At 36.9% G+C, this 24,054-nt stretch overlaps 2 protein-coding genes and 1 long non-coding RNA gene across 4 annotated transcripts; all 3 read left to right on the forward strand.

The window, feature by feature from the left end:
* Nucleotides 1-374: 374 nt before the first annotated feature.
* Nucleotides 375-3,479, forward strand: LOC108511403. Of its 2 annotated transcripts, XR_005513012.1 has the most exons (5): nt 375-607; nt 1,945-2,035; nt 2,146-2,277; nt 2,812-2,898; nt 2,999-3,479. It is a non-coding gene; the product is annotated as an uncharacterized LOC108511403 (long non-coding RNA). The 2 variants fall into 2 exon arrangements; XR_005513011.1 differs by having other exon boundaries at nt 2,812-3,479.
* Nucleotides 3,480-3,954: 475 nt separating this feature from the next.
* On the forward strand, nt 3,955-14,606 carry LOC103709774 (ABC transporter A family member 7-like). Its single transcript, XM_008795274.4, has 18 exons — nt 3,955-4,175; nt 5,042-5,423; nt 5,511-5,593; nt 5,711-5,855; nt 7,202-7,321; nt 7,405-7,532; nt 7,727-7,882; nt 8,176-8,338; nt 8,413-8,538; nt 8,657-8,740; nt 8,897-9,264; nt 10,136-10,336; nt 10,734-10,843; nt 10,993-11,077; nt 13,294-13,422; nt 13,519-13,624; nt 13,846-13,934; nt 14,139-14,606. Exons 1-18 carry the CDS (start codon nt 4,023-4,025, stop codon nt 14,436-14,438), a joined length of 2,928 nt encoding a protein of 975 aa, XP_008793496.2. The 5' UTR covers nt 3,955-4,022; the 3' UTR covers nt 14,439-14,606.
* Nucleotides 14,607-15,347: 741 nt separating this feature from the next.
* On the forward strand, nt 15,348-18,155 carry LOC103700145 (non-functional NADPH-dependent codeinone reductase 2-like). The gene is made up of 4 exons (XM_039129238.1): nt 15,348-15,731; nt 16,571-16,814; nt 16,902-17,081; nt 17,720-18,155. Exons 1-4 carry the CDS (start codon nt 15,418-15,420, stop codon nt 17,948-17,950), a joined length of 969 nt encoding a protein of 322 aa, XP_038985166.1. The 5' UTR covers nt 15,348-15,417; the 3' UTR covers nt 17,951-18,155.
* The last annotated feature ends 5,899 nt before the right edge of the window (nt 18,156-24,054 follow it).

Below are 24,054 nucleotides of genomic sequence, written 5' to 3' on the forward strand. Positions count from 1 at the left end.
TTTTGGAGGTCACACCAGGAGAGGGCACTTTTTTATGTGACCTGCGGGCCCCACTACCTATAGAAGGCTGTTTTCTGTTTGTTACTCGTCTCCTCTGAGGGTATTCTTTTAAGTTGTTAGGCCTGAATATTTTTCTAAATATTAAATTTTATATAAATATTTTTTTAAATTAATATTATATATATTTTTGCTTATATATATCATTAGAAAATATTAATGTAAATTTGAATTTTTAGAAGAATATTAAATTTTTTTTTATATAATTTTTCAACTCAAGCACTCCTCCTCAAGAAAGACGTCAAAAAGGAGGGGCAATTTCGTCTTTTCGTCTCAGAGGATCTATATATACGTATAGAGAGAGAGTCAGTGTGGAAGAGAGGGAGGGAGGAACCAAGACGTTGTAGCAGGCGTCTTCTTGCAATCAGGAAGACGGGAAGTCTTAGATGGAGAAGACGTGAAACACCATCCGTTGCTGCGAGCTCTGGAGAGCGCAGGAGAATCAAGAAGACGTGAATTCCAGAACAAGAAGACGGTGGATGGAGGGCCGTTGTCCTTTGGAGCTTCGTCACCCAGGCCGACGCCCCTTGGAAAGAACCCCACATTCCAGGTCGGAGAATTCCACCTCTTTCCATCTTCCCCGTTTCTTTTTCGCTCTCTTTCATCGGTGGGAGGTAAATTTATAATCTTGTCGAATTTATCGATGTCTTCGACAATTGTTGTGCTTTCTTGGTTGTGGTTTCCGGTAGGAAATTTCGATGTCACGAAGGGTCGAAAATTTTTCTTGCGCAATTGAGATTAGGGTTTTCATTCTTTGTTTTTCTTGGTTCTTGATGATAGTTCACATAATGTAATGTAGAAATTGGATTGGACGCTGCGAAACTTGAGATTTTTTTTAAAGAATCACGCTTCAGTTCAAGAATGTTTACTTCTTTTTTTCTTTAGTTTTTACGTAATGAATGCAAACTAGTGGTGAATGCTTTGGTCATTCATCCATCAGGAAAATTCAAAATCTCAGAGCTGAGAAAGATTAATTACAAAGAGGCTTCTATTTATTGAGTTCTTGCAATAGGGGCCGCTCTTGTTTCGGGTGGTCTCTCTTGCGTGCTGTAAATTTGAGATTGACCTTCTTGATTGTTTTTGGTGGTTTATGTAAGATATATCGTAAAAAGAATTGGGTATTCACCATGTTCAACATTTTTTCTTCAAAACGTTCAGAGTTGGATTTTTTGCGAGAAACTAAATGAATGTTGTCCTTATACAATTCAAGAATGTTAATCTTTGTCTGTTTTTCCGACAGTATTGTCTATCATTCCCAACTTGTCTCCCATTTCTTTCCTTCTCTTTATTGACACAGTCCGGTGAAAATAATTGATGTCAATTGATTTTCTTTCTTCATGATACATGGTGGAGAACCAAAACTGAGTCGGCTAGTGCACTGATAAAAATTATGCTCTCTTTTCATGCTCATGACCTATCATGTTGGTGTTAATTTGCAGAAATGTAATTTATATATTTTCTCATCCTTTTTCTGGTTCTCCTCTGTTTGATAATCCTTGGCATTTAATATTGTTTAATTTTGGATCACATACACCTAAGAACCAACATGGATGTTGCTATATTGGCAAAAATGGGGATGGCAGGTGGAGAATGTCCATGATTTCCACTATTCATCGTTAGACCAATAGTTTACTTGTGCAGTACCTATTCCTCTGAAGTAAGCACCTTTATTGCAAGTTCCATAACCTGAATATCCTGTCACAAGAGCTGATTTTATTCAATATGCATATCTTCGTGGTGAATCATGCAAAAAGACATAATCCTCTGCTCCTTTCATTGCGACAGTTGATTCATTTGCTGAGTACATGTAAATGTTTGATTATCACAATACTCTAGATCATTATTTTAAAGAGAAATTGTCATTACATTTCTTAATTTTTTTGACAGGTTAGGCTGGAAATTTCTTTTTGATTGCTACTACTTCATATTTCTTTGTTTACCAGGGCACGTTATCCAATTTCATTCCGGTGAGCATGCGGTGAGTATGCCCTAAAAAATACATGCGATGTTTTTCTTCACATTTTGCATCTACAAGTATTTATACCTATTTTTGCAAGGTCGGGTTCTAATCTTTCTAATCCTTTACAGGGGACAGACGCAGAAAGTTGTATTGTACATTTTGATTGCTTCTATCATGATGCTTGGTTACCAAAATTCATGGTTCCCTGACTGATTCAATAGCTATTACCAGACAAATTAATGATTTCAGACTCGTGTCAGGTAATAATTGGGTGCTCCGTATTCTGTATCAAAAACATAACATCTGTTTCCACCTTATTTCTGTAGCATCCTTATGGTTTCAATGAGGATTGAGCAGACTTGTGTCAAATAATAATTGGATGCTCGTTTATTCAGTATCAAACACATGACATCTGTTTTCAAGCAAGAATTGCTTATCTATATAGTTTTCTGATTAAAAGGGTGGATTATCCATCTAAGAACAGGTTCTTTTGCTCAACTGGGTAAAGTTATCCCTCCTAGGCCATATTTTTCTGACTGGCATTGTCATATGAAACTTGAGTAGCTCAAGGAGATACAATGAAGTGTACAAGTCTCTTATTTATTCTTTTGCGTGTGTGTGTGTGTGTTGGTGGTGGGGGGGGGGGGGGGGGGTGGTGGACAAGGGAATTGAGAGAAAAACAGAAATGAAATTATCGCAGGTATTTGCTGTTTGGCCTTTGTCTTTCTCATCTACTGTTAGTTATCTATGAAGGTGGTTTTAGATCTGATTTGTTTTTAATTTTGCCTTTGCAGCTTATGACTTCTTAAACTCCAATAAGAACAACATCATGCATGCGACCTACTATTGCAATGTTGTTTGTTCCACCTGCAATTAATTTGGTGAGCACACCCTTAGAAGTGAATCAGAATCATTCAAAATTTTCTTCTTAGGTTGTATTACCGTCTTCTTTTTCATACCAATGTTTCTTATTTATATCAGAATTCTTAGAGCTTTTGAGCAGGCAGATGGGCTATGACATCCAGTTTGATTCTTGGCTAAGGCATTGTAGAGTTGCGGATTCCATTGATTCTCTTGCTGCCTGCCACCCTTCCTCCTAATGAATGGCTAACCACTAGAGCCCAAAAGGCTTAAACTTTTACGGAAGGGGTCGGGTCTTAAACACCTCTTCTCGTGTACCGCTCGGACCATGCACCTGAAGGCATAAGTTAGTGAAGAATGACTCAAGATAACAAGTCAACAAAGATTCAAGCTAACCATCCAGAAAGAGCCAAGGAAAGGAAAGACTCCAGATAACGAACTAGTGATCGATATAAAGAAAAAACTTGTTTATTCTTGCTTGTGTGTTCTAAATGGTCATATAGCCTTCTTGAAATCCCGGCTCAGCTAATTGGTCATACGGACTCGTGCTTTGTAAACTTTCTTTAGATATTTAGTGATTTTTCTTCAGATTTTCAATACATGGGAGCTGCTTCACTGTATGTGCATTTCTTGTGCAAATACTCGAGCGAGGCCAAGCATGTCTCAACGCTGCAACTTAAATTGTTGGTAGCCCAAATGTTATTCTTGTTCTTATTATTATTATTATTATCATTCTTCTTCTTCTTGTTAATATTATTAGTTATTATTGTTGTCTTTATTGTTGTTGCTGATGTTGTTGTTACTATTATTATTATCACTATTACTGCTACTGCTATTATTATTATAACTATTATTATGAATATAGTATATTATAGTTTTCTAAATATATATAAAATATATTTTATATTTTTGAGTCTTGACCATAATATTTTTTTTACTTCGCTGTAAATGGCATATTGTGTTATTAATATCGTAAAAAAGCGACTCTGCGTTGGCCACTCCACCAAGTAAACGGGCGTTTTCGTCTTATTGTCCTTCTATCCGAAGACTCTCGTCAGCCTCGTCCTCCGCCTTATATATTTTAGCAGCTACGATGCACGGAGAATGAAATCATCGAACTCTCTGTCTTCTCCTCCTCGCTCCGATGGAGGACTCGTCCTATGTGCCCGCGCGTTTCGTCACGGAAGCCGGTCCCGATGCGCTCCACAGAATGCAAAAGTCGATCGAGTCGTCCCGGGGCCCTGCGAGCTTCTTCACTCAGGCCGATGCTCTCCTCCGAAAAAATCTCATGTTCCAGGTCGGAGATCCCCGCATCTCTCTGTACGGTTGTACAATTCGATTTTTTTTCTTCTATTTTTTTTATCCCTTACTTTAGCCTCCTTCTCCCTCTTCTGTTTTCTTTGATCAGTGCTTCATCATTTCTTCGTTCTTTCGTTTTTTGATTTCTGGAAAATCATTTTGATCCATGATTCGGGGTTCCTGAGCGTTTCTTGCATGGTCTAGATTATGTCACAGGTTCTTGTTGGATGCTTGTTGATGGCTCGCGCTAGTGTGAATAGAGATAAAATTCTGATAGCAGAATAGCCTTTTCAGTTCGAGATTGAGATCGACATGCTTGAGTTTACGTGGGAATTTATGGCAGAATAAATATGTAAATTGCCATCAAAGAATGATCCTTTAATTCAAGACTCATTAATTTATTATGATGATATCTTTTTTAATCCCTGGCTTGGATATTTCTTTTTTTTGTTTTTTCCCTCCCTCCTTCCTTTATGAGTTTGCGTATATCTTGTTTTTCCTCCTTTATGAATTTCATGCAGGCTAGTGGTGCATACATTGAATCTTTTGCTGGCTTGAAATTTTGAAGCATTTCAGATATACTGGTGTCATATCCAACCATTCTCTTGGTTCTGGCGTTGGCAACAGATTCTAATTATTTACTCAGGTTTCACCGTTTCAGGCATGCTTGTATTTTGATAATCTTTCTTACGTGATTCATATGCTTTAAATATTAGGGTCGGACATTGATTTTTCTTCGTTCTTGATACTGGTGCAGAAATTGTAAGTTCTTGTATTTGGGTTTGGATGTCACCGGTAAACTTTATTGTTTAGTTTCATGCTGAATTTGTTACAAAGATCTTATTTGCTATTCCTGATTTGCAGAAGCGTAAATCCTGCACAAATATCTGCACCATTCTTTTCCCAGTTCTTATCTGTTTGCTAGTTGGTTCTTTGCAAAGTTGGGTTAACATCCAGTTGGTGAAGTATGGGCCCAAATGTGAGTGCTCCTGTGTCGAAACTGATGGGAATGGCACATGCAAGACAGACTCCTGTTCGCAGAACATGATGCCGGACCAGCTGTCCCCATGCCCAGTCCCCAGCCCTCCAAAATGGCCGCCTTTACTACAAGTTCCTAAGCCCAAATATCGTGCTACGAGAGATGACATTATTCCATTTACTGACCTTCCAGATAAGTCATGCAAGAGGACAAAATCATGCCCTGCTACTATACTTGTAACTGGTGGCAATCAGTCTTTTGCAAAAAGTAAGTTAATTTGTCAACAAAACAATGGAATTTTACTTTATATTTTTTGAGGAGTAATTGCTGCTGAGAAACTTAATCTTTTGATAGGTCTGACAGACAATTTTTTTATGAAGAATTCTTCTTTAAATTTCTCAGAGTACCTGGGCACTTTTTTATCCAATTTCATTCTGGTGAGCTTACTTTTCGTGTATATTTAATAGTTCTTCATGTTTTCTATGTTTTTTTTTCATATAATTATTAGCTATAGCACAATATTTTAATCCTTCTAATATTTGAGAGTCTCACAGGGAACAGACTCACGACCTATGCAAACGCAATTTACTGAAGTTGCTTTCTTGCCTTTTGGATCCTTATATGTGGTTCAACCTATGTGTGCGCCGAATTCTACGCATTTAGTTCCCTTTCAGGTAGCTGGTTCTCCTCTTGAGAAAGGTAAAGGACTCTTTCTTATCAGAAAATTCGCGCCTGAGTAGCATCAGCACTGACTATTTTCTAGGTTTCAGTTTGCCAGTTTCAAGGAACTAGTTTGATAATTAAATACTTTTCTTAATGGAGCATAACATTGCATTTTCTTTATGTGTTTGTCACTCCACCTTTCCCTAGTAATATCAGCTGCTTCTCATTTTGGCTCGTAGGCATAGACAAAGGACACATTTCTTTTAAGAGCTTACAAGTCCTGATGCTCACTCAGCAAAGTTGAAATTTTATAATGCATTAGTAGTTTTGGCATTTAGCATTGAGCAATTTAGGGAAGTATGCAATAGCAATTATTTGTTGGTTTAGGTGCTGATCTCATGCTTGGTTACAACATGTATGGTTTGATGTCTGCTACAAAGCCATTATCAATTATATCAATGATTGCAACCACATGTCATATAAAAATCGAGTGCTTTGTTTATTTCGTAGTGGAAAACATTAGAATATTTATTCCCTCTTTTTTTTTTCCTTTTCTATACGAATACTATTTTTTAGTTCATTATTTATCCACAAGGCTTCAGTCTTAAAGTATTGATTTTCCGTTTTAAAAGAGCGCATACTTTTTATCTGTATCTATCATGACCGATGAAAACATTTACTAATGTCAAGAGCATGGTACGTCATACTCGTGCATACCTTATCGTATTGGTACCAAATTGAGACTCGGTACGGGAGGTGTACCGAGTCTTGGTATGCTGAACCAACCCCTATATTGTGCATACTAATACTGTACCAGCATGGTACTAGTACATAATCTGGTATCGAGATGGCCAACCTTGGTTGAGAGTATTACTTTGATTGATATTATGTCTTGAAACTTGAGGAGCTTGAGGAATTCGGTTGGGGTGAAGACTCTAAAGTCTTTTATGAGGGTTGATCCCAATATAAAGTTATAGAGACGAAAAAGTTTGTCATCACAGGGTGCAGGCACATATATGCAAATTGCTTCAGGAATCAAGGAATGTACTGTGACCCTACAAGGCCTGCAGTACATGACAAAATCACCTACACCACAAGAAATGAGGGTTTGATTCCCACATAGACATTCTATAGAGACATAAAAGCTAATAATTTCAAGGAGTGTCATATATTTGTGGACTAATGCCATTTATGTATCGACGTAGACTAATTCGTGAATGAAATAATACATTATGGTCCTAGAGAGCCTCTAATACATGATAATGTCACCAACAAAACTTGACATGAGTGAAGTTGTAACTTCATCTTCATTTTTTATTCTATTCAGCTAGCTAGTCTATACTGGTGCCTTCTAATTTTTTAATCTTTTAATCCTGGTATAGTAGTTGAATGTGTACAAGGTTTACCATTATGGCGCAACAATTCATCAGTGATAAATGATGAGTTGTTTAAGGGTTACGAAAAAGGGAATGCAGAGAAAACTACTAATGAAATTCTTGCAGGTAGCTGTCATTCAGTTTTTTTTTTTTAAATTTATCTACTTCCGATTGGCGAATATAACTCTGACTTGTTTTTCCCATTGCAGCTTATGATTTCTTAAATTCTGATGAGAAAATCTTAAATGTGAATATCTGGTACAATTCAACCTACAAAACCTTGAACACCATTGGGGAGGAGCCTACAATGCTCCGTGTTCCACGGTCAATTAATGTGGTATGTACATGCTAAAATAATCAGGATATGTGATGTATGCTCCCTTTCTGCTGGCACCTAGAGGAGTACCATGTATTGGTACAATGCCATTCCATAATACCACTAAGGTACTGGTATGTGGATACCAATACTGGTACTCCAACCCTTGCTTTGCAGATTAATATGGTACATCCCGATCATTTGTATGCTAACAGGCCTCCAGCGCATACCTTCAGTTCTTGAGAGGTGGTGCCAATATGCAGTTTGAATATGTTAAAGAAATGCCCAAATTGGGAATGCGGATTATGATTGACCTATCTTCTTTAACTGGTGCACTATTTTATGTATGGGTTATGGAGCTTCTTTTTCCTGTAAGTATGATACTCCTTAAATTTGGAGACTGTGCTCTATGATTTATTCTCTGTATACTCTGTTTCTCATGAATTAAGAATAATGACATAGTTGTATAGACTGTGCTCTATGATTTATTCTCGGTATACTCTGTTTTTCATGAATTAAGAATAATGACATAGTTGTATATTTTGTGGTAAACTCTTGTAAATGAAACTTTTATTGATGTCTCATTGCTTACACTTAATTCTGTGATCACATTAGTCAACCTTAATAGAATTTTTCTGCCCTTGATTTTCTTATAAAAATGCAGATCATTTTGACATACCTAGTCTACGAGAAGCAATGGAAACTAAGAATTATGATGAAAATGCATGGACTTGGGAACGGACCTTATTGGACGATATCTTATGCTTATTTTCTTCTTTTATCATCGGTTTATACATTATGTTTTGTGATGCTTGGTTCGATTACAGGTAAGACAATTTTTAAGCAATAGACATGCATCTGAAATCATCCTCTTCTGAGGTGAATATTTCCTTCTGTTCAGATTTAAAGATCTTCCAGTTGAATGACTACAGCATACAGTTCGTGTTCTATTTCGTTTACATAAACTTGCAGATTGCACTAGCATTTGTTGTTGCAATATTCTTTTCTGATGTGAAAACTGCTTCAGGTTAGACGCGCTAACTAGACGAAATTGATTACATATTTTCCTAACACTTCAGATAATTCATCCTTTCTTTATGTTGTGAATAACAAATTCACATATTATATGGAATCTGATGTTGCAGTAATAGCATATATATACGTATTCGGTTCTGGCCTGCTTGGAGAATATCTATTCCGGTATTTTATTGAAGATACTTCCTTCTCAGGTTTGAGAATTTAATCAACTTCAAAGTGCTCACTTTGAGTATCTTGACATATTGTCCCTTCAAAATTAAGTCATCCTCTTTGTTTTAGTTGCTTTATTTGTAAACAATCTTTCAACAAGTTGTAATTATTATATATATTTGTTTCTGTTGTTTAAGGAGGTTGGATTCTAGTAATGGAGATGATTCCTGCATTTTCCTTGTACCGTGGGATATACGAGTTTTCAAGTTATGCACTTCAGGCAAGTCATGTTGTTACTTCTGGCATGCAATGGAGAGATTTAGATGACAGACAAAATGGAATGAAAGATGTCTTGGTTATAATGATTGTGGAATGGCTACTATTGCTCCCAGTTGCATGTTATTTGGATCAGGTTGTCTCATTAGGAGATGGGGTTGGGAAAAGTACTCTGTTTTTTTTGCCATGCTACTGGAAGAAGCCTTCACGGTCTTTCTGCAAGCCCATTTTACAACAACAAAAATCTGAAGTTCTTGTAGATTTAGAGAAGCCTGATCTCTACCAAGAAGTAAGCTTTAGTACAATGTATTTTTTTAAATGTTGGTTATATGCTATATATTTACATATATATACACACACACATATACATGTTTACATACATATATAGATATATGTATATACATACATACATATATATGTATATACATACATACATATATATGTATATATATACATATATATATATATGCGTGTGTGTGTGCGTGTGTGTGTGTGTGTATACATACATACATACACATATATATGTATGTGTGTGTGTATAAAACAACAGCAGAAGTTATCTCCTACATTCGATCCTTTGGACTCATAGCTCTTGCAAAACTATAGATCAGATTTTATATAAGATAAGTTCTTATAACTAGCTATTGATCATTATCTAATGCCCGAGACAAAGATATAGATGGTTGGTGGGCCTCTGAACTAGTTGCTACGAATTTACACTTATCAAGTTATCACAGCCTGTTGCACTCTGGCATGTAAGGTTTCTGCAAGGGGCTGCCCTAGTGCTCCCAGGAAACTTTTACAAAAGGGGTTTTTACATGAATTGATCTCAAAATTGTTTCAATTTATTCAATTAATTATGGAGGAGCAAGAAATATACAACACAAAATTTTCTTAAGATAAATTTCAAAATAATTTCAATTGGTTCAGATATATGTTTTCTATAACTTGGGCCAGCTGCTTATATGGATTGTCTTGCCATAAATTTGTGAAGAGATGCATCTTTCTCCTTTTGATTTCTTTTGCAATTATCTTCAACTTCTAAAAAACTCTAGGCTGTTCTTAGTTAGTTTGGTCCCATTTATTCTCTCTATACAGTGCTTGGAAATTATGGTATTCAATCATAGATGCCAATTTTCTTTTGATTTAATCAATTTCAGAGACAGGTGGTTGAACAACTTCTACAAGAACCTAGTACTAGTCATGCAATCATATGTGATAATCTCAAAAAGGTCTATCCAGGAAGGGATGGAAACCCAGAGAAGCTTGCAGTTCGGGGATTATCTCTTGCCTTGCCTCGAGGAGGGTGTTTTGGCATGCTTGGTCCTAACGGTGCTGGAAAAACTTCTCTAATCAACATGGTAAGTAAGTTCACTCCCTGATAGTCTTAGCGAATTTGAGCAAGATGATCAAAACCTAGAAAGGTTTTCCTTATAAGGGAGCCCATTACATGGGTTTTAGATTTTAATTACATCAAAAGATCATGCCATGTTTTTGTGTTTCTTCAGATAAGTTGTGAATTTAGGAGATTGTCAGCCCCCCCTCCCCCACCAAAAGATATAAAAAAAAAAACAAAATTCCCCTCCATTTACTATTATTGTTAAGACTATCTTATTATCTTAGACAAATGATGCGTAAGCATTTGTCTGCACCTTGTTTGTTTCCCATTTCTTCTAAATATATGTGGATTTAGTATTATGATGCAAAAAATGAAACCAATGCCTTAGATGGTATGAAGGATAGTTAATCTATTTACAGATGATTGGGTTTATAAAGCCAACTTCCGGCACGGCATATGTTCATGGAATGGACATACAAACTGATATGGAAAAAATATACACAGGATTGGGTGTATGCCCGCAGCATGAGTAAGTTTTTTTTTTCTCTCTTATTCTCCTGATCAACAAAGTTCAGTTGATGAATTATACAACATAGATTGATGGAACCTCTGGTAAGATTCAATTATTTTCATCACGAATACCTTTTCTTTTTTTGTTTTTTGAACACTGCACTACAGCTTGTTATGGGAAACACTGACTGGCAGAGAGCACCTGTTATTTTATGGTCGACTAAAGAATCTAAAGGGTGCTGCATTGTCTCAGGTATTATCCAAATATTTTGCGTATTGCTCCACTTCCTTTTCTTCTGCACCTTTACTTCGGCAAGTGATTTACATGTGCAACTTTTCACTTAAGAAAATTCTTTTAGCTGCTGCAGAATATACAGTTATTGCCAATGTGCCTCCTTTCACTTCATTCGTCAAGAACTTAAGAACTGTACAAAGTCCATATATTTTACGTATTTATTTTTTGTATTCAACAGATCTGATCTGCTGCAACCATGATAAGTTAATTTAGCCTATATGCCTCATGCATTGTAATGTTGTGTTTGAATGAACACTTTCTTGTGAAGTTGTGATGTGATAGAGATGGTAGAAAGGAGGTTTAGAAGCCTACATTACTAATTGTGATAAAAAGAAGTACATAGGTTTTGTTGAGGGTAATACCGCCTTGATGTGAGCTATGCTGCAGAAGAATTCAGAAAGCCAACCTGGAAAAACAAGAGAAAAAGAATAGTTTTTGATGATGCGGTCAATGTGATGGGTGTTTACCACACCATTCTGACCGAACAAACTTAAGGAGCATAAAGGTTTGGCCACTTTTTGTTAAAAAAGAAAAGAAATATTTTCAGAATTAGGTCGATGTCATGTCATTCTTAAGATTAAAACCCGAACAAATGTAACACAATTTTAACTGGTTTGCTGATTGAAGCATTGTTGATTTAGAAGATCATGGTTTGCATGAAGCTTAGTTTTTTGTTGTTTTCAGCATACAACAATGTGGTCCAAATTCTTTAACTACTCAGATCCCACCCCCCCCAAAAAAGTTCTCGAAATAATAGGAAAATTCTTGAACTAACCACAGCTTTCTTATTTGACTGAATATTTCTTAGAATAATTCTCAGGAAAACCAAATGGTTAAAAATTTCTTGTACACACTATGAACTTTTCCTTTTTCTTTTTCATTTTCTTTGGTCGAATGATTCTCCAAATTATTTCCTGCTAATTAGACTACTCAAGAAATATTCAATTATTGATAGCATTTTTTTTTCTGGCTAGCAATTGATGACATTTTCATGCATAAATCAGGAAGCTCATGGATAGCAAGTTTATGAGGTTATTGCTGTTGTTGTTTGTGGTAGTGTTTTCAGCGAGTAAACATATAAATATATCAATGTTTTATTTTTTTAATATTTAGTTTTTTACATTTAAATTTTTTCCAATCTTTTGGTGAGTCTTCACTTATTCCTTTATTCTGAATTTTCATCATATGGAACTATTCCTGAATTCTGAACTTGTGACCATGATTATCAGAGGAAATACCAAATTGCGACTCTTTCTTGATGTTTTTCTTTGACACATTCAAGATAGGACCACTTCAGTATCGCAAAGTCCCAGTATCTCATATGAAATTGCTATTATTATTATTATTAACAATAAAAATTAGATTGCACCAAGTACTTCTAAATTAATGAACCTGATGTGTTTCTATCTGTAGAGTAATATTCCTTGCTACAAACTAGATTCATGACACATCTCCCTCCCATGCCCCCTACCTCTTGAATTTTTAAATCATGATAAAACACCTCCACCACCCCATGGTTGCCACAATGAAAGGGTCCGCTTAGGTCATGGTCTGCTACAAAAATAGATCCACTCTAGTCTCTGCAAATTTTCAACTAGCTAATTCATTAATAAAAATTCATGCCTCTGGTACTAAATTAACCTTATCACAATTACTAAATAACCAAAAACCCGTACTCTGTTAATTTCCGAACTTCAGCTGCAGCATTTAAAGAGTTCTGTTGGATGTCAATGGTTGGGCCAAATTTATCGGTTGTCTTGGTGTTAGCCCTAGCATGATCTTAAACAGAGACTATGCCATAGAGCGCTGATGGTGTTGTTGTAAGCATCCTCGGCTTGGGAAAGAATGGTGTCCTTTGTAGCTGAGCTCCCTACAACAAGACTTTGTTAACAGGTTCCCAAACTTTTATCTACAACTTCAGCCTGCCCATTGGTTTGGAGATGGAAGGCACTAGAAAATCAAAGCTTAGCGCCTATCTTGGCCCACGGTGTCTTCCAAAAGTGGTTGGTGAACTTGACATCACGATCGAACAATATCATCTTTGGAAACCATGCAAAATGAGCTACCTCTTTGAAGAAAAAAAATTTTCAACATGGAAAGCATCAGTAGCCTTGCTCTTGGAATTTCTTTGGCAGTATCTAATTTTCTTGGCAATTGCATTCCTTATTTTGCAGGCAGTTGAAGAATCTTTGAAGAGCGTGAACCTATTCCATGGTGGTATTGGTGATAAGCCAGCTGGAACATATAGTGGTGGCATGAAGAGGCGGCTTAGCATTGCTATTTCATTGATTGGTGATCCTAAAGTATGTATTTTTTGGCATAAGCATTCATGTGCTATCAAATTTTATCAGCTTATAACGAATGGCCCACTGATAATATGCCCCTGGAATTCTTGTTAGGTCGTCTATATGGATGAGCCAGGTAGTGGGTTAGATCCAGCATCAAGAAAAATCTTATGGGATGCTGTAAAACGTGCAAAGCAGGATCGGGCTATTATTCTTACTAGTACAAATTGTGTTACCTTAGTTCTGAATTTAATTTTTCACCTCATCACATGCCCTTTTTTTTGGTCAGGAGAGAGTGAAGTTTGTTAGTCTGTACAATTGTTTTACAATAATTGGAAAAATACATTGAATTTATTGGCTGATACAATGATAAAATATGTATTTAGTGCTCTCTCTGTGTGCTTGATTTCATTGGTTAAGCTGTCTACTTGTCTGTTGCAGCACATTCAATGGAAGAAGCAGAGGCCTTATGTGACCGGATGGGAATTTTCGTAGATGGAAGTCTGCAGTGCATAGGGAGTGCAAAAGAGGTTAGTGGCAATCTTGATATCTTGACAATTTGAAGATACTCTAAGTTCAGAAGTTTCCTTTTGGCGTGTGGCTAGTATTTGAATAATGAATATCCGATAAGAAATTTATGATAACTTGATCATACGTAGATCTAACAATTGATTTAAGAATAATAATAATAAAAAAGATGCATGGATTGCTTACAAAAATGATGTTTTTGACAGCTGAAAGCAAGATTTGGAGGATCTTATGTCTTGACGATAACAACATCATCAAGCGAAGAGGAAGAGATAGAACGTTTAGTTCTGCAACTCTCACCTAGAGCTAACAAGATATATCATCTGTCAGGAACCCAAAAGTTTGAATTGCCAAGGCAGGATGTCAGAATTGCCGATGTTTTTCAAGTAGTGAAGGAAGCAAAGAAAAAGTTTCCTGTATTTGCATGGGGATTGGCTGACACCACCCTGGAGTATGTCTTCATTAAAGTTGCTAAGGGAGCACAGGCATTTAACGAGCTTTCCTGATCGAAGAACAACAACTCATTTAAGACATTTTGATCTTATCTTTATCGTTTTCCTGGTCATGGATAGCTTCTTTCTGATAATCTCTTGGAGAATCTAATATGCTAGTCCAAGAGAAGACATGTTAATTTAATAAAAAAAAGCCAAGGTTAACTTAGGCTCCGTTTGGCAGAGTTTTTGGTAGACCAGAAAATACTTTCTGATTCTCCAAAAGTACTATTGGATGGAATAAGGATGTTTATAGCTTTGCAAAAAAGCTAAAACAGCTTTTTAGAAAAAAACTCCAAAATAGAGATTATTCAGAAAAACACTTTTAGCATACGTTGGAAAGCTGTTTTAATTTATAAATTTTTTTGGACCAAAATAACTAAAAAATATAATATTTTATATCTTTATTATTATATTATACTATAAATATAATATTATATCATAATATATTGATATGTTATGTTTATAATATCAAACTATATTATATTATTATGCTATACTATATAATAATATTATTATATTATATTATAGTAATATTATACTATATTATATATTTATGTATTAATATATATTAAATTTTATTATTCTCTGATGCAATATTTTTTATATTCATTTTGTCATACCAAAAATACTTTCACAGTTTATTTATCGAACGCATATTAAAGTTCCACGCCACTTTAAAAATATAGTTACCAAACAGTAAATAATTTTTTATAAATATTTTACTTTAAAAAATTTTATTTTTGAAAACTCGACCGCCAACAGCTCTCTCAAATAGAGCTCGGAGGCTGAGCTTTAAATTTATACATTTAATCCTTGTCTCTTACATAAATGAGGATGAGGCGTATCTGAATCTGAAAGGGAATTTTACGGTTTAACACATCACGTGGAACGATATATATATATATCCTTAGATTTCTCTATCACGTGCACACGCACGTGTTTGGATAGGTTCTTTTGGGGCTTCCGAGACGGCTAGGATCCGGGATTAGAGATGTTGCGCGTACCGGAGGTGGCCCTGAGCTCCGGCGGCTCCCGGCCCATCCCCATGGTGGGCATGGGCACCGCGGGGCGCCCCGTCGTGCCGGAGAACGTAACGCTCGCCGTCCTCCAAGCCATCGAGCTTGGCTACCGCCACTTCGATACCTCTTCCCTCTACCAAACGGAGCGGCCCCTCGGCGAGGCCATTGCCGGAGCCTTGCGGCGGGGCCTCGTCAAGTCCCGGAGCGAGCTCTTCGTCACCTCCAAGCTATGGTGCAGCGATTCCCACCGTGACCTCGTCCTCCCGGCCCTCCACAGGAGCCTCCGGTACTCATTGGAAAGAAAACACCCTCTTCTACTCTTCTCTCTCCTCCCGAGGAACGCACTCTTTTTTCTTTCGTTTTTGAGAAGGACGTCAATTTTAGCAATTTCGAACTCTCCAAATATCAATATATTTCCAGAATTATTTTTTTCTTAGGAATATTTCCAGAATTATGGGAAGCAACATAGAAGCTGATCAAATAAGGTATCTGTGTAATTGTATATGTAGCGTTCTTTTTCATAAGCATAATTCGATAAGATCAACATATATTTTAAAGCAACCTTGAAGTAATGTTATGAAACTATGGTGAAAATTATACAGAATGGTCATCGATTCTCTTCACTCGATTTTCCGGTTGTAGTGGCGTTTCATTTGAGTTTGATATGATAAATTCTCGCATAAAACCGAAGAAAAACAAAATATGTACAACCTCTTTGATTTATTAAGAAGCAAACGAGATAAGATTTGATTATTTTCACCAGAAGACTCCACAAGCAAAAAAAAAAAAGAGTAAAAAGAGAAACAAACTAAGGAAACCATCCAAATCAAGAGAACATCGGAGGGCTATGAGTATTGAAGTGAAAAATCCAAATTGTTGCCTGCTCCTTAAATTGCTATTTCATTCATTATATAACTTTATTGCAAATAATGGTGGGAGTGCTACCAATCATTTTGTTGAGGTGATGGAATATTTATCCAGTAAAACAGTTGGGGAAACACCTTTCAAAGTTCAGATGAACCTTTCTTTCTGACAAAAGATGAGTGCAACCACCATGCTGTAAGCCTGTTTTGCTATTTCTTCTTGTACATGTGTATTCCCTTGACATTGTTGTTTGTGGTGCAGAAATCTCCAGTTGGATTACCTTGATCTCTATCTAATTCATTGGCCTATGAGCTTAAAGCCTGGGGCTTGCAGTTTTCCCATAAATAAGGAAGACATTCTTCCCTTGGACTTGATGTCTGTTTGGCAAGCCATGGAGGAGTGCCAAAAGCTTGGCTTGGCAAAGTCAATTGGTGTCAGCAATTTCTCACGAAAGAAATTAGAAGAGTTGCTCGCATTTGCAAAAATGCCTCCAGCTGTCAACCAGGTTTCTTGGTTGTTATTTTATGGTGTTTGAGATTTTTTTTTTTTTGTGTGTGTGTGTAGAAGATGTAAAATATAATTAATTTTGTAGGTTGAGATGAATCCGCTTTGGCAGCAGAAGAAATTGAGGGAGTTCTGCAAGGAGAAGGGCATACATATAACTGCTTGCTCTCCCATAGGAGGCCAAGATAGACCAGGGAGCAGGAATCTGGTGATGGAGTCTAAAGTTCTCCAAGAGATTGCTAAGACTAGGGGAAAGACTGTGCCTCAGGTAGCAATCAAATCCTCATCTTCCTTAGCTTTGACTTGCAGCTTATGAATTACCATTCTTCAGACTCAAATCAACTCATTGGCTTTGACAACCTTTTCTTATAATTTGGAAAAAAAAAACTGCTGTAATTTCTTGAGATGTTCTGTTTTAGACATGCATGGTAGTGAGCCTCAAATTTTGCTTCCTAGAAGTCATCTATTTTCAGCAGCCCAGCCTATATGTCATATTGCATACTATATCAAATATTTCTCAATTTCAAGCCTTTTCCCATAAAATATGGCCTCCATATAGAGCAAAACCAAGTTGAGAAGGCTAATTTAGGCTAGAGGGGGTGTACCAGGAGACATGTACAACTATATTTACTAGGCGGATAGGGAGATTTATCTTATCTGTTAGTATTTAAGATCGAGCAATCAAGAAGCTATCCTTCCAAATCCCCCTCGACTTGCAAAGAGTCTAATGAGGTGATAAAATGATGACTTTTGATATAGCATGCCATGTTTCTCTTTTATATATGGGGAGTCATGTTCATCTTAAAAACACAAATAAGCCAAGGAGCTAAGTGAAACACTTCCACAAACTTCAAGTTGATTTTTTTGATCGTTCTGTACTCTAGCTTGATTTAGATCTCTCTTCAGGTTTCCTTGAGATGGGTATATGAACAAGGGGCGAGCTTGGCAGTGAAAAGCTTTAACAAGGAAAGGCTCGCGGAGAATATCAGCATTTTTGATTGGGAATTAAGTGATGAAGAACATCAGGAAATTAGTCAAATTTCGCAATGTAAGAAGTATTCAGTGCAGACTTTACTCTCCCATGATGGGTCTGGTAAGCTGCTTGGCCTTTCAGATTTTGACGTCCTTGACGAGTAATAAACCGAATGTATTGTATGATTCGAGAAAAATTATCGTTACGTCCGAAAAAAGATAAATTATTCTATCTATTAATGCTTTGTATTTTATATTTTTCTCCATGGCCGGTTATATATTTTTAGCTCTTGGTTTATACAACCCTAAATTATACTCCTTTGTCGTCTTTGTGCGGTTACTATGTGGATCAAACAAGTTCCTTGTTTTACTCACTGTTTCTTTTCCATCCTCTTCTCTTTTCTTTTTTATTGCATCAGTTATAGTTAAAAAAACCTAGTTGCACAGTTGGGGCCGAAACTGAGATCATCCACAAAATGGCATTTCCTGTAATGTGCGTGCCACGCCCCAAACCCGCAACTTGGGTCAATTGCGTGACACGGCCGTATGAGAAAATAAATCCATCTAAATAAATCCATAATAATTAAATTGGACCAATTATAAGATCTTCAAATGTTCATCTGTAACTAACTTGTAACTTTGATGTTTGAATTTTATGCCCAATCTATTCGAAACTATGCATACTATGACTCTGATAGAAGAGAAGAAGTGGTGTGAGCTTTACAACCCAATAAAAATTTCATACACTCGTACCAGTATAAATATAATAAATTTAAAATAAAGATTAACTATAAACTATATCAAAAATCATAAAATCTCGCACCGATGGTCCAACATAGCTCGATAAAATCTATATAAATATGCACCCATAAATATATGTCATCAAACATGTAACCCATTCCAAAAAATATATAAGACATTATGATACAGTGGTCTTATATTTTTAATCTTTTATTTTTATCCAGATTTCTGATCTATCATTATCTTTCTGTTTTAGACTATTCATGGCCATCCTTCGGCCCGTGAGGCTGTGACTAACAAACCATAATTTCACGCTTAGGCCTATTATGGCAAACCAAAATATCTGTGCTTCGGCCCGTGATGGCAAACCAATGTAACTGTGCTTCGGCCCGCAGTGGCAAACCAAACTATCCACGCTTCGACTCACAGTGGCAAACTAAGATAACTGGGCTTTGGCCCGTAATGGTAATCTGAGATAATTACACTTCGGCCCATAGTGGCAATCGGTCCGCAGTGGCAAACCAGAATATCCGTGCTTCGGCCCACGGCAGCAAACTAATGTGGGACGATTCGACCTATGATAGACAATTCATAACATGTCTAGTCCAAATTCTTTTATTCATCAATCAAATTATTTAATTTCATCCATATCAGAAAAAAAATATAATTTTATAATATATTTTATACCCAAATTCCAAAATAATCAGCATCATTCCTAACAACCAAAACTATAATCCAAGCAGCCATAATCACCGATATTTGATATGTCTATATTTTAATGAAATATATGTCAGAAATTATTAAACAATTATACAAAAAATAATGCAAATCTTAAAATCATCAACATATGTTACAAAAAATATGTTATCCATGAAGGTGATAGTGTATAGGACTTATTACCTCTGCCGATGACAGACTCAAACACTGGGTACCTCGATTCTCTTCTTGATCTATGAACTCGGAGGCAAAGTGGCCTACTTAATACCTTCTTGCCGAGTCGAATGTCCCACTATAAGATCAAGCCTAATCATTAAAGTGATCACAACAACCACGATCAATAATATGAAATTATGGAATGGTATTAAATTTTAACATTGCATGTCCGAACTCCCTGGTTACACAATGCCAATTGAGACCTCTGATCGTACAATACTAGCCCGACACCCCTCCTAGGGTCTACTAGTCAACCCGAGTATATTTGGACCCTCTAGTCCTAAAATATGTAGAAAGAGAAAGAGTGAGAAAGAGAGAAATATTGGAGAAAGAGTATGACAGAAAGAAAAACAAAAGCGAGAGGGAGAAGAGAGAGGAGCCATGGTTGGCCACCCCCCATGATAGCAACCTTCAACAATAGTGGCAGCGAGAACCTCGGCCATGGCCCTCGGCGGTGGTCGGTCAGACGGGAAGAAGAAAAAAGAAGAAATAGGAGAAAATAGGGCTTTTCCTTCTCGGCCAAAATCCGGCGATCACCGGCTGACATTGGGGCTCCAAAGAATTCAGAAGAAAGAGGGAAAAGGTAGCTTGAAGATGAGAGGTCTTTACCTATTTCTCGGCGATGTTCGACTGTGGCGACAGTGTGAACGATATCGGCGTTCGGAGAGGAAAATGAAGAAAATATCGGCGGTGAGCTCAAATCGAGGTTGGATCTCTGGTGGGGGTGGGAGGAGAAATCGGGGATGGCCTTATGCAGACTTGGTCACGACCAGAATCCGGCTTAGTGTCGATTCCGTTCAACCATCTCGGAAGGGAGAAGACTCCCATCGGGAGTCCTCCTCTCTCCTTGCACACGCGCAATATTTTCTTTTTTGTCATGCTTTAAGAGTCGTGCAGGAAAAGACTTTGGGCCTATGCAAGTCTTTTGGGCCGGGCCCTTGCAGTGCCTGTGTTGTGCGGGCATCCGTATGTCTGTGTACAAGCTACCTAGCAAATGCAGATGAATTTTCAGCTTTTGTGTTCTTTTATGCAAGTTTTCTCCTTGGTTGTATAGCGGTGCACTGTCATGCCTCGTGAAGTAGTTGGAATGGAATATGTGTCGTGACATTAGAATTAGAAACCAGAGCTCACAATATATCCCATCGCTTCCACAAATGCACATTGATTTTATCCCTGAAACCAAGTCCAAAGAATGTTATGCCCAAGTTAGAACATATGCACATTGATGTGATATCTTAAGAAGCATGTGGAACCATATTACGTCGGATTGTACATAACAACAGTACTTCCAAAGCAGCATTAGAACCAGGAGCGGCCTAATGCATTTGGGGGCCTAAGGCGAACTCACTAAGAGCGCATTTTTTCTTTCTGGTTGGTCTTTGAGGCCTTCCCTGCAGTGGGCCGGCTTAAGACGAATTCACAAAGGAGGACCTTTTTTTCTTTCTGTTTTATCTTTGAAGCCTTCTCTACGGTGGGCCTTCTTTAGGCCGGAGCCTTAGGCGACCGCCTCAGTCACCTAAGGATTGGGCCGGTCCTGATTAGAACTTGCATAAAATTTTTCTTTTTTCTTGAACAAATAATTTATGATATTATTGTTTATTGCTGTAGTGCTATTATGATAAAAAAAAATTCTAAAAAAAAATTATTTATCGAAAGAGCTCTCATTCTGTTGGACATTTTCAATCCATGCTGTAGGGTTCGAACCCAACAGAATGCAAGCCACATAATACGCTGAAACCACAATTGGAATTGATGAAACTTCCAAGAATGCGTAAGTTTAAAGATTAAGTTATTTAAATCTATCTCATGCCACTGATTGTCCAGCCAAATAGACTGCTCCACCCACAGGTGGCCCTGTTCAAGGACTCGCATTACTACGAAATAATATTCATTTATGCATCCTGATAATCCTATCCTTGAAAGCAAGAGAGAATCTTATCATATTGGAACGTCGACAGTATTATCTAACAATATTCTGAGGAAGGATTCAATGACTTGGTGATATAAATAATGACGTGCTGAGATGCTTGCCCATCCTTGACTACATCTGGTGGTGCATCTGAAGGCAGGATGGGTAGCATCAACCATGGAAGAAATCTTTGTGTTTTTTTTTTTTTGTTAAGCCGGATGATTCATACAGTTCTAGTACAGGCACATCCAAAAAAGTCAAAAAATAATAAATCTTGGAGCGCTCTAAACAGTTCCTTCTTTTCGACTCAGAGGGCATCTCTAGAGTAATTGGCCATGCACGTACGAGGCTACTCAGTTCGTGGTCCCATTAGCCTCTCTGTAAATGTGTTTAGCTTGGAACGCCACGTCGTCGCTAATAGTGGATGTGTTCTTGAGTGGTGGACTATGCTATGGCCTAAATGACTCACTAAAAATAAAAAATTTGTTGGAGACTTTTGCTTTCCTAAACTATGAGAGTTAAGGCCTAAGCCCTATGCAAAGGTCCAAGTCAATGATAATAGAAAAATTGCCTACTCTCTAGAAAACTTTTGACTTGCTTTAAACCATCCAAAAGCATAAGCACCCACCTAATCAAACTAAAATATTCCGCATTCTCAATGTAACTCCCCTGAGATAGCAAGTAACAAAAGCTTAAAAAAAAGGTCCGGAGATTATTTATTAGATTTCAACCTTCATCTCCATCTCTATCTCTCCTTATAGCCAATCTATCAACTTCATCTAGCATCAAACCGTGTCTGCGAATTTGTTTCTTGCTTTTTTACCAAAAATTCAGTCCTTATATTTGTGATTACACCAAAGGCTGCATGGTATAAGCATGTTAAGTAAAGTTTATTGAAATTTTTGAAGCAGCTGGTAAATGAGAAAGTGGCCAGCCAAATCCATGGAGTTAGAACTTAACAAAATATTCGAGGTACTGTGGTTCACTAATATCTCTGTCTCAAACAAAACTACAATGCAAAACGGCTAATCAAATTCTCATTGCAGCAAATTTAGTAAAACAAGTGATTTTTTTTTTCCTTTAAATAATTCTTTTTCATATATTCCCCCATTTTTCTCCCTTATTTTTTGGTCTTGTTTCTGCTCTTCCTGGGATGTTAGAATGAAAAACTCTCCATATGCTTCTAAGAAGGTCAATTTGTCATCTATATATCATGTCTTAATTTTGATCTTCGCATTGTCTGTAGCATAAATACTTGGAGATTGCATCAGAAACACATTAGAATTCTCTTCTTGTTCTCTTATAATATCATTGATTGCTGTGTTGAAAAACATTAGATGTTGATTCTTACTAAAGTAAATGATATTGCGCACATTATTAGTTTTATCAACTCATGAATTTAATCAAGCATATAGTGTTAATTTGAACCTTCCTAATTTACATAATCCAATTTCTGGTACACATCTTTGTGATGACCTTGACGTTCAAAAATTCATAAAAATGGTGTTTATATATTTCATCATGTAACTGATCATCCAGACAAAGACACTCAAAAACCAGATATACATCTCCATAGTCTTCAGAAGCTGGAGAATCCCCTTGTATTTTCTAAGTCACGTAGAATTGAAAGGAAGATGCTAGTTTTCAATCAACTAAGACTGCTCCACTTAACGAAACAATACTTACTTCCAGCCTCCACCCGTTTTCATATTCCTAAGGCAGGTCATTGCTCTCGTAGTTTTTGAACGGAGTAGAAAATGTAGCTAATTGTTAAACTAAGCGTTAGCCCGTTGGTTTTCCTTTTTTCTCTGACCATTTTTCCTAGCTTTCCAAGGTTCAAACTTGTACTATATAATGGCCTACCATTACTTTTTATTCTCTCTTTTATTTAATCATATTTTATTTGCTATAAAATTATCAGACACTACCGGAAGCAACAGTAATCTCGACTCAGGGGCGGCCCAATGCATTTGGGGGCCTTAGGCGAATTCACTTAGAGAGGCCTTTTAAATAATAATAATAATAATAATAATAATAATTATTATTATTATTATTATTTTTTAATAAGTATAAAATACTTTAAAAATTTATTTAAAAATAATCCGTCTAGCTTTTTTAGATACAAAATTACTAATCAAACTTTTGTACTTAAGATTAAGCTCATCAAGAAAGAGAATTTCATAAAGAAAACCAACTAAAAGATTAAGCTATCATAGGTGACATTTGCACCAAATATAGCCAATAATTCAGGTACCATACTATAGATGACATTTACTGACTGGAAATTCATAAATTTAGTTGCGGGTAGACTAATATGCACAAAGACACAAGAATTAAGCATTCCAACTAGACCCAACGTGAGACCAAACCATAAGGTCCATGACTCATCTCCAACAGACTGTTCCCAACTATCACTCCAAACCAGAGATGACAAATTAATCTAGGGATAAAGGCCAATCACAAGTCAAAAATTCAGAAGAAGTGGAGGGACAGGGCCTTAGGGCTTTGAGGGAATTGGCCCAACTGGGGAAGAACCGAAGAAGGCCTCTGGTCCAAAACCAGAAGGAGAAGGGGGCGGGCCTTAGGGCTTACCAGCTGTCTCCTGTGGCTGTGGTCCGATCGACCGGGAGGCGGGAGCCGGGAGGTGGCCGCCGTCAAGGTTTAGAACCGGAACTTCAGAACCAGA

Source organism: Phoenix dactylifera, chromosome 8, assembly GCF_009389715.1.
Source record: "Phoenix dactylifera cultivar Barhee BC4 chromosome 8, palm_55x_up_171113_PBpolish2nd_filt_p, whole genome shotgun sequence".
NCBI lineage: Eukaryota > Viridiplantae > Streptophyta > Magnoliopsida > Arecales > Arecaceae > Phoenix > Phoenix dactylifera.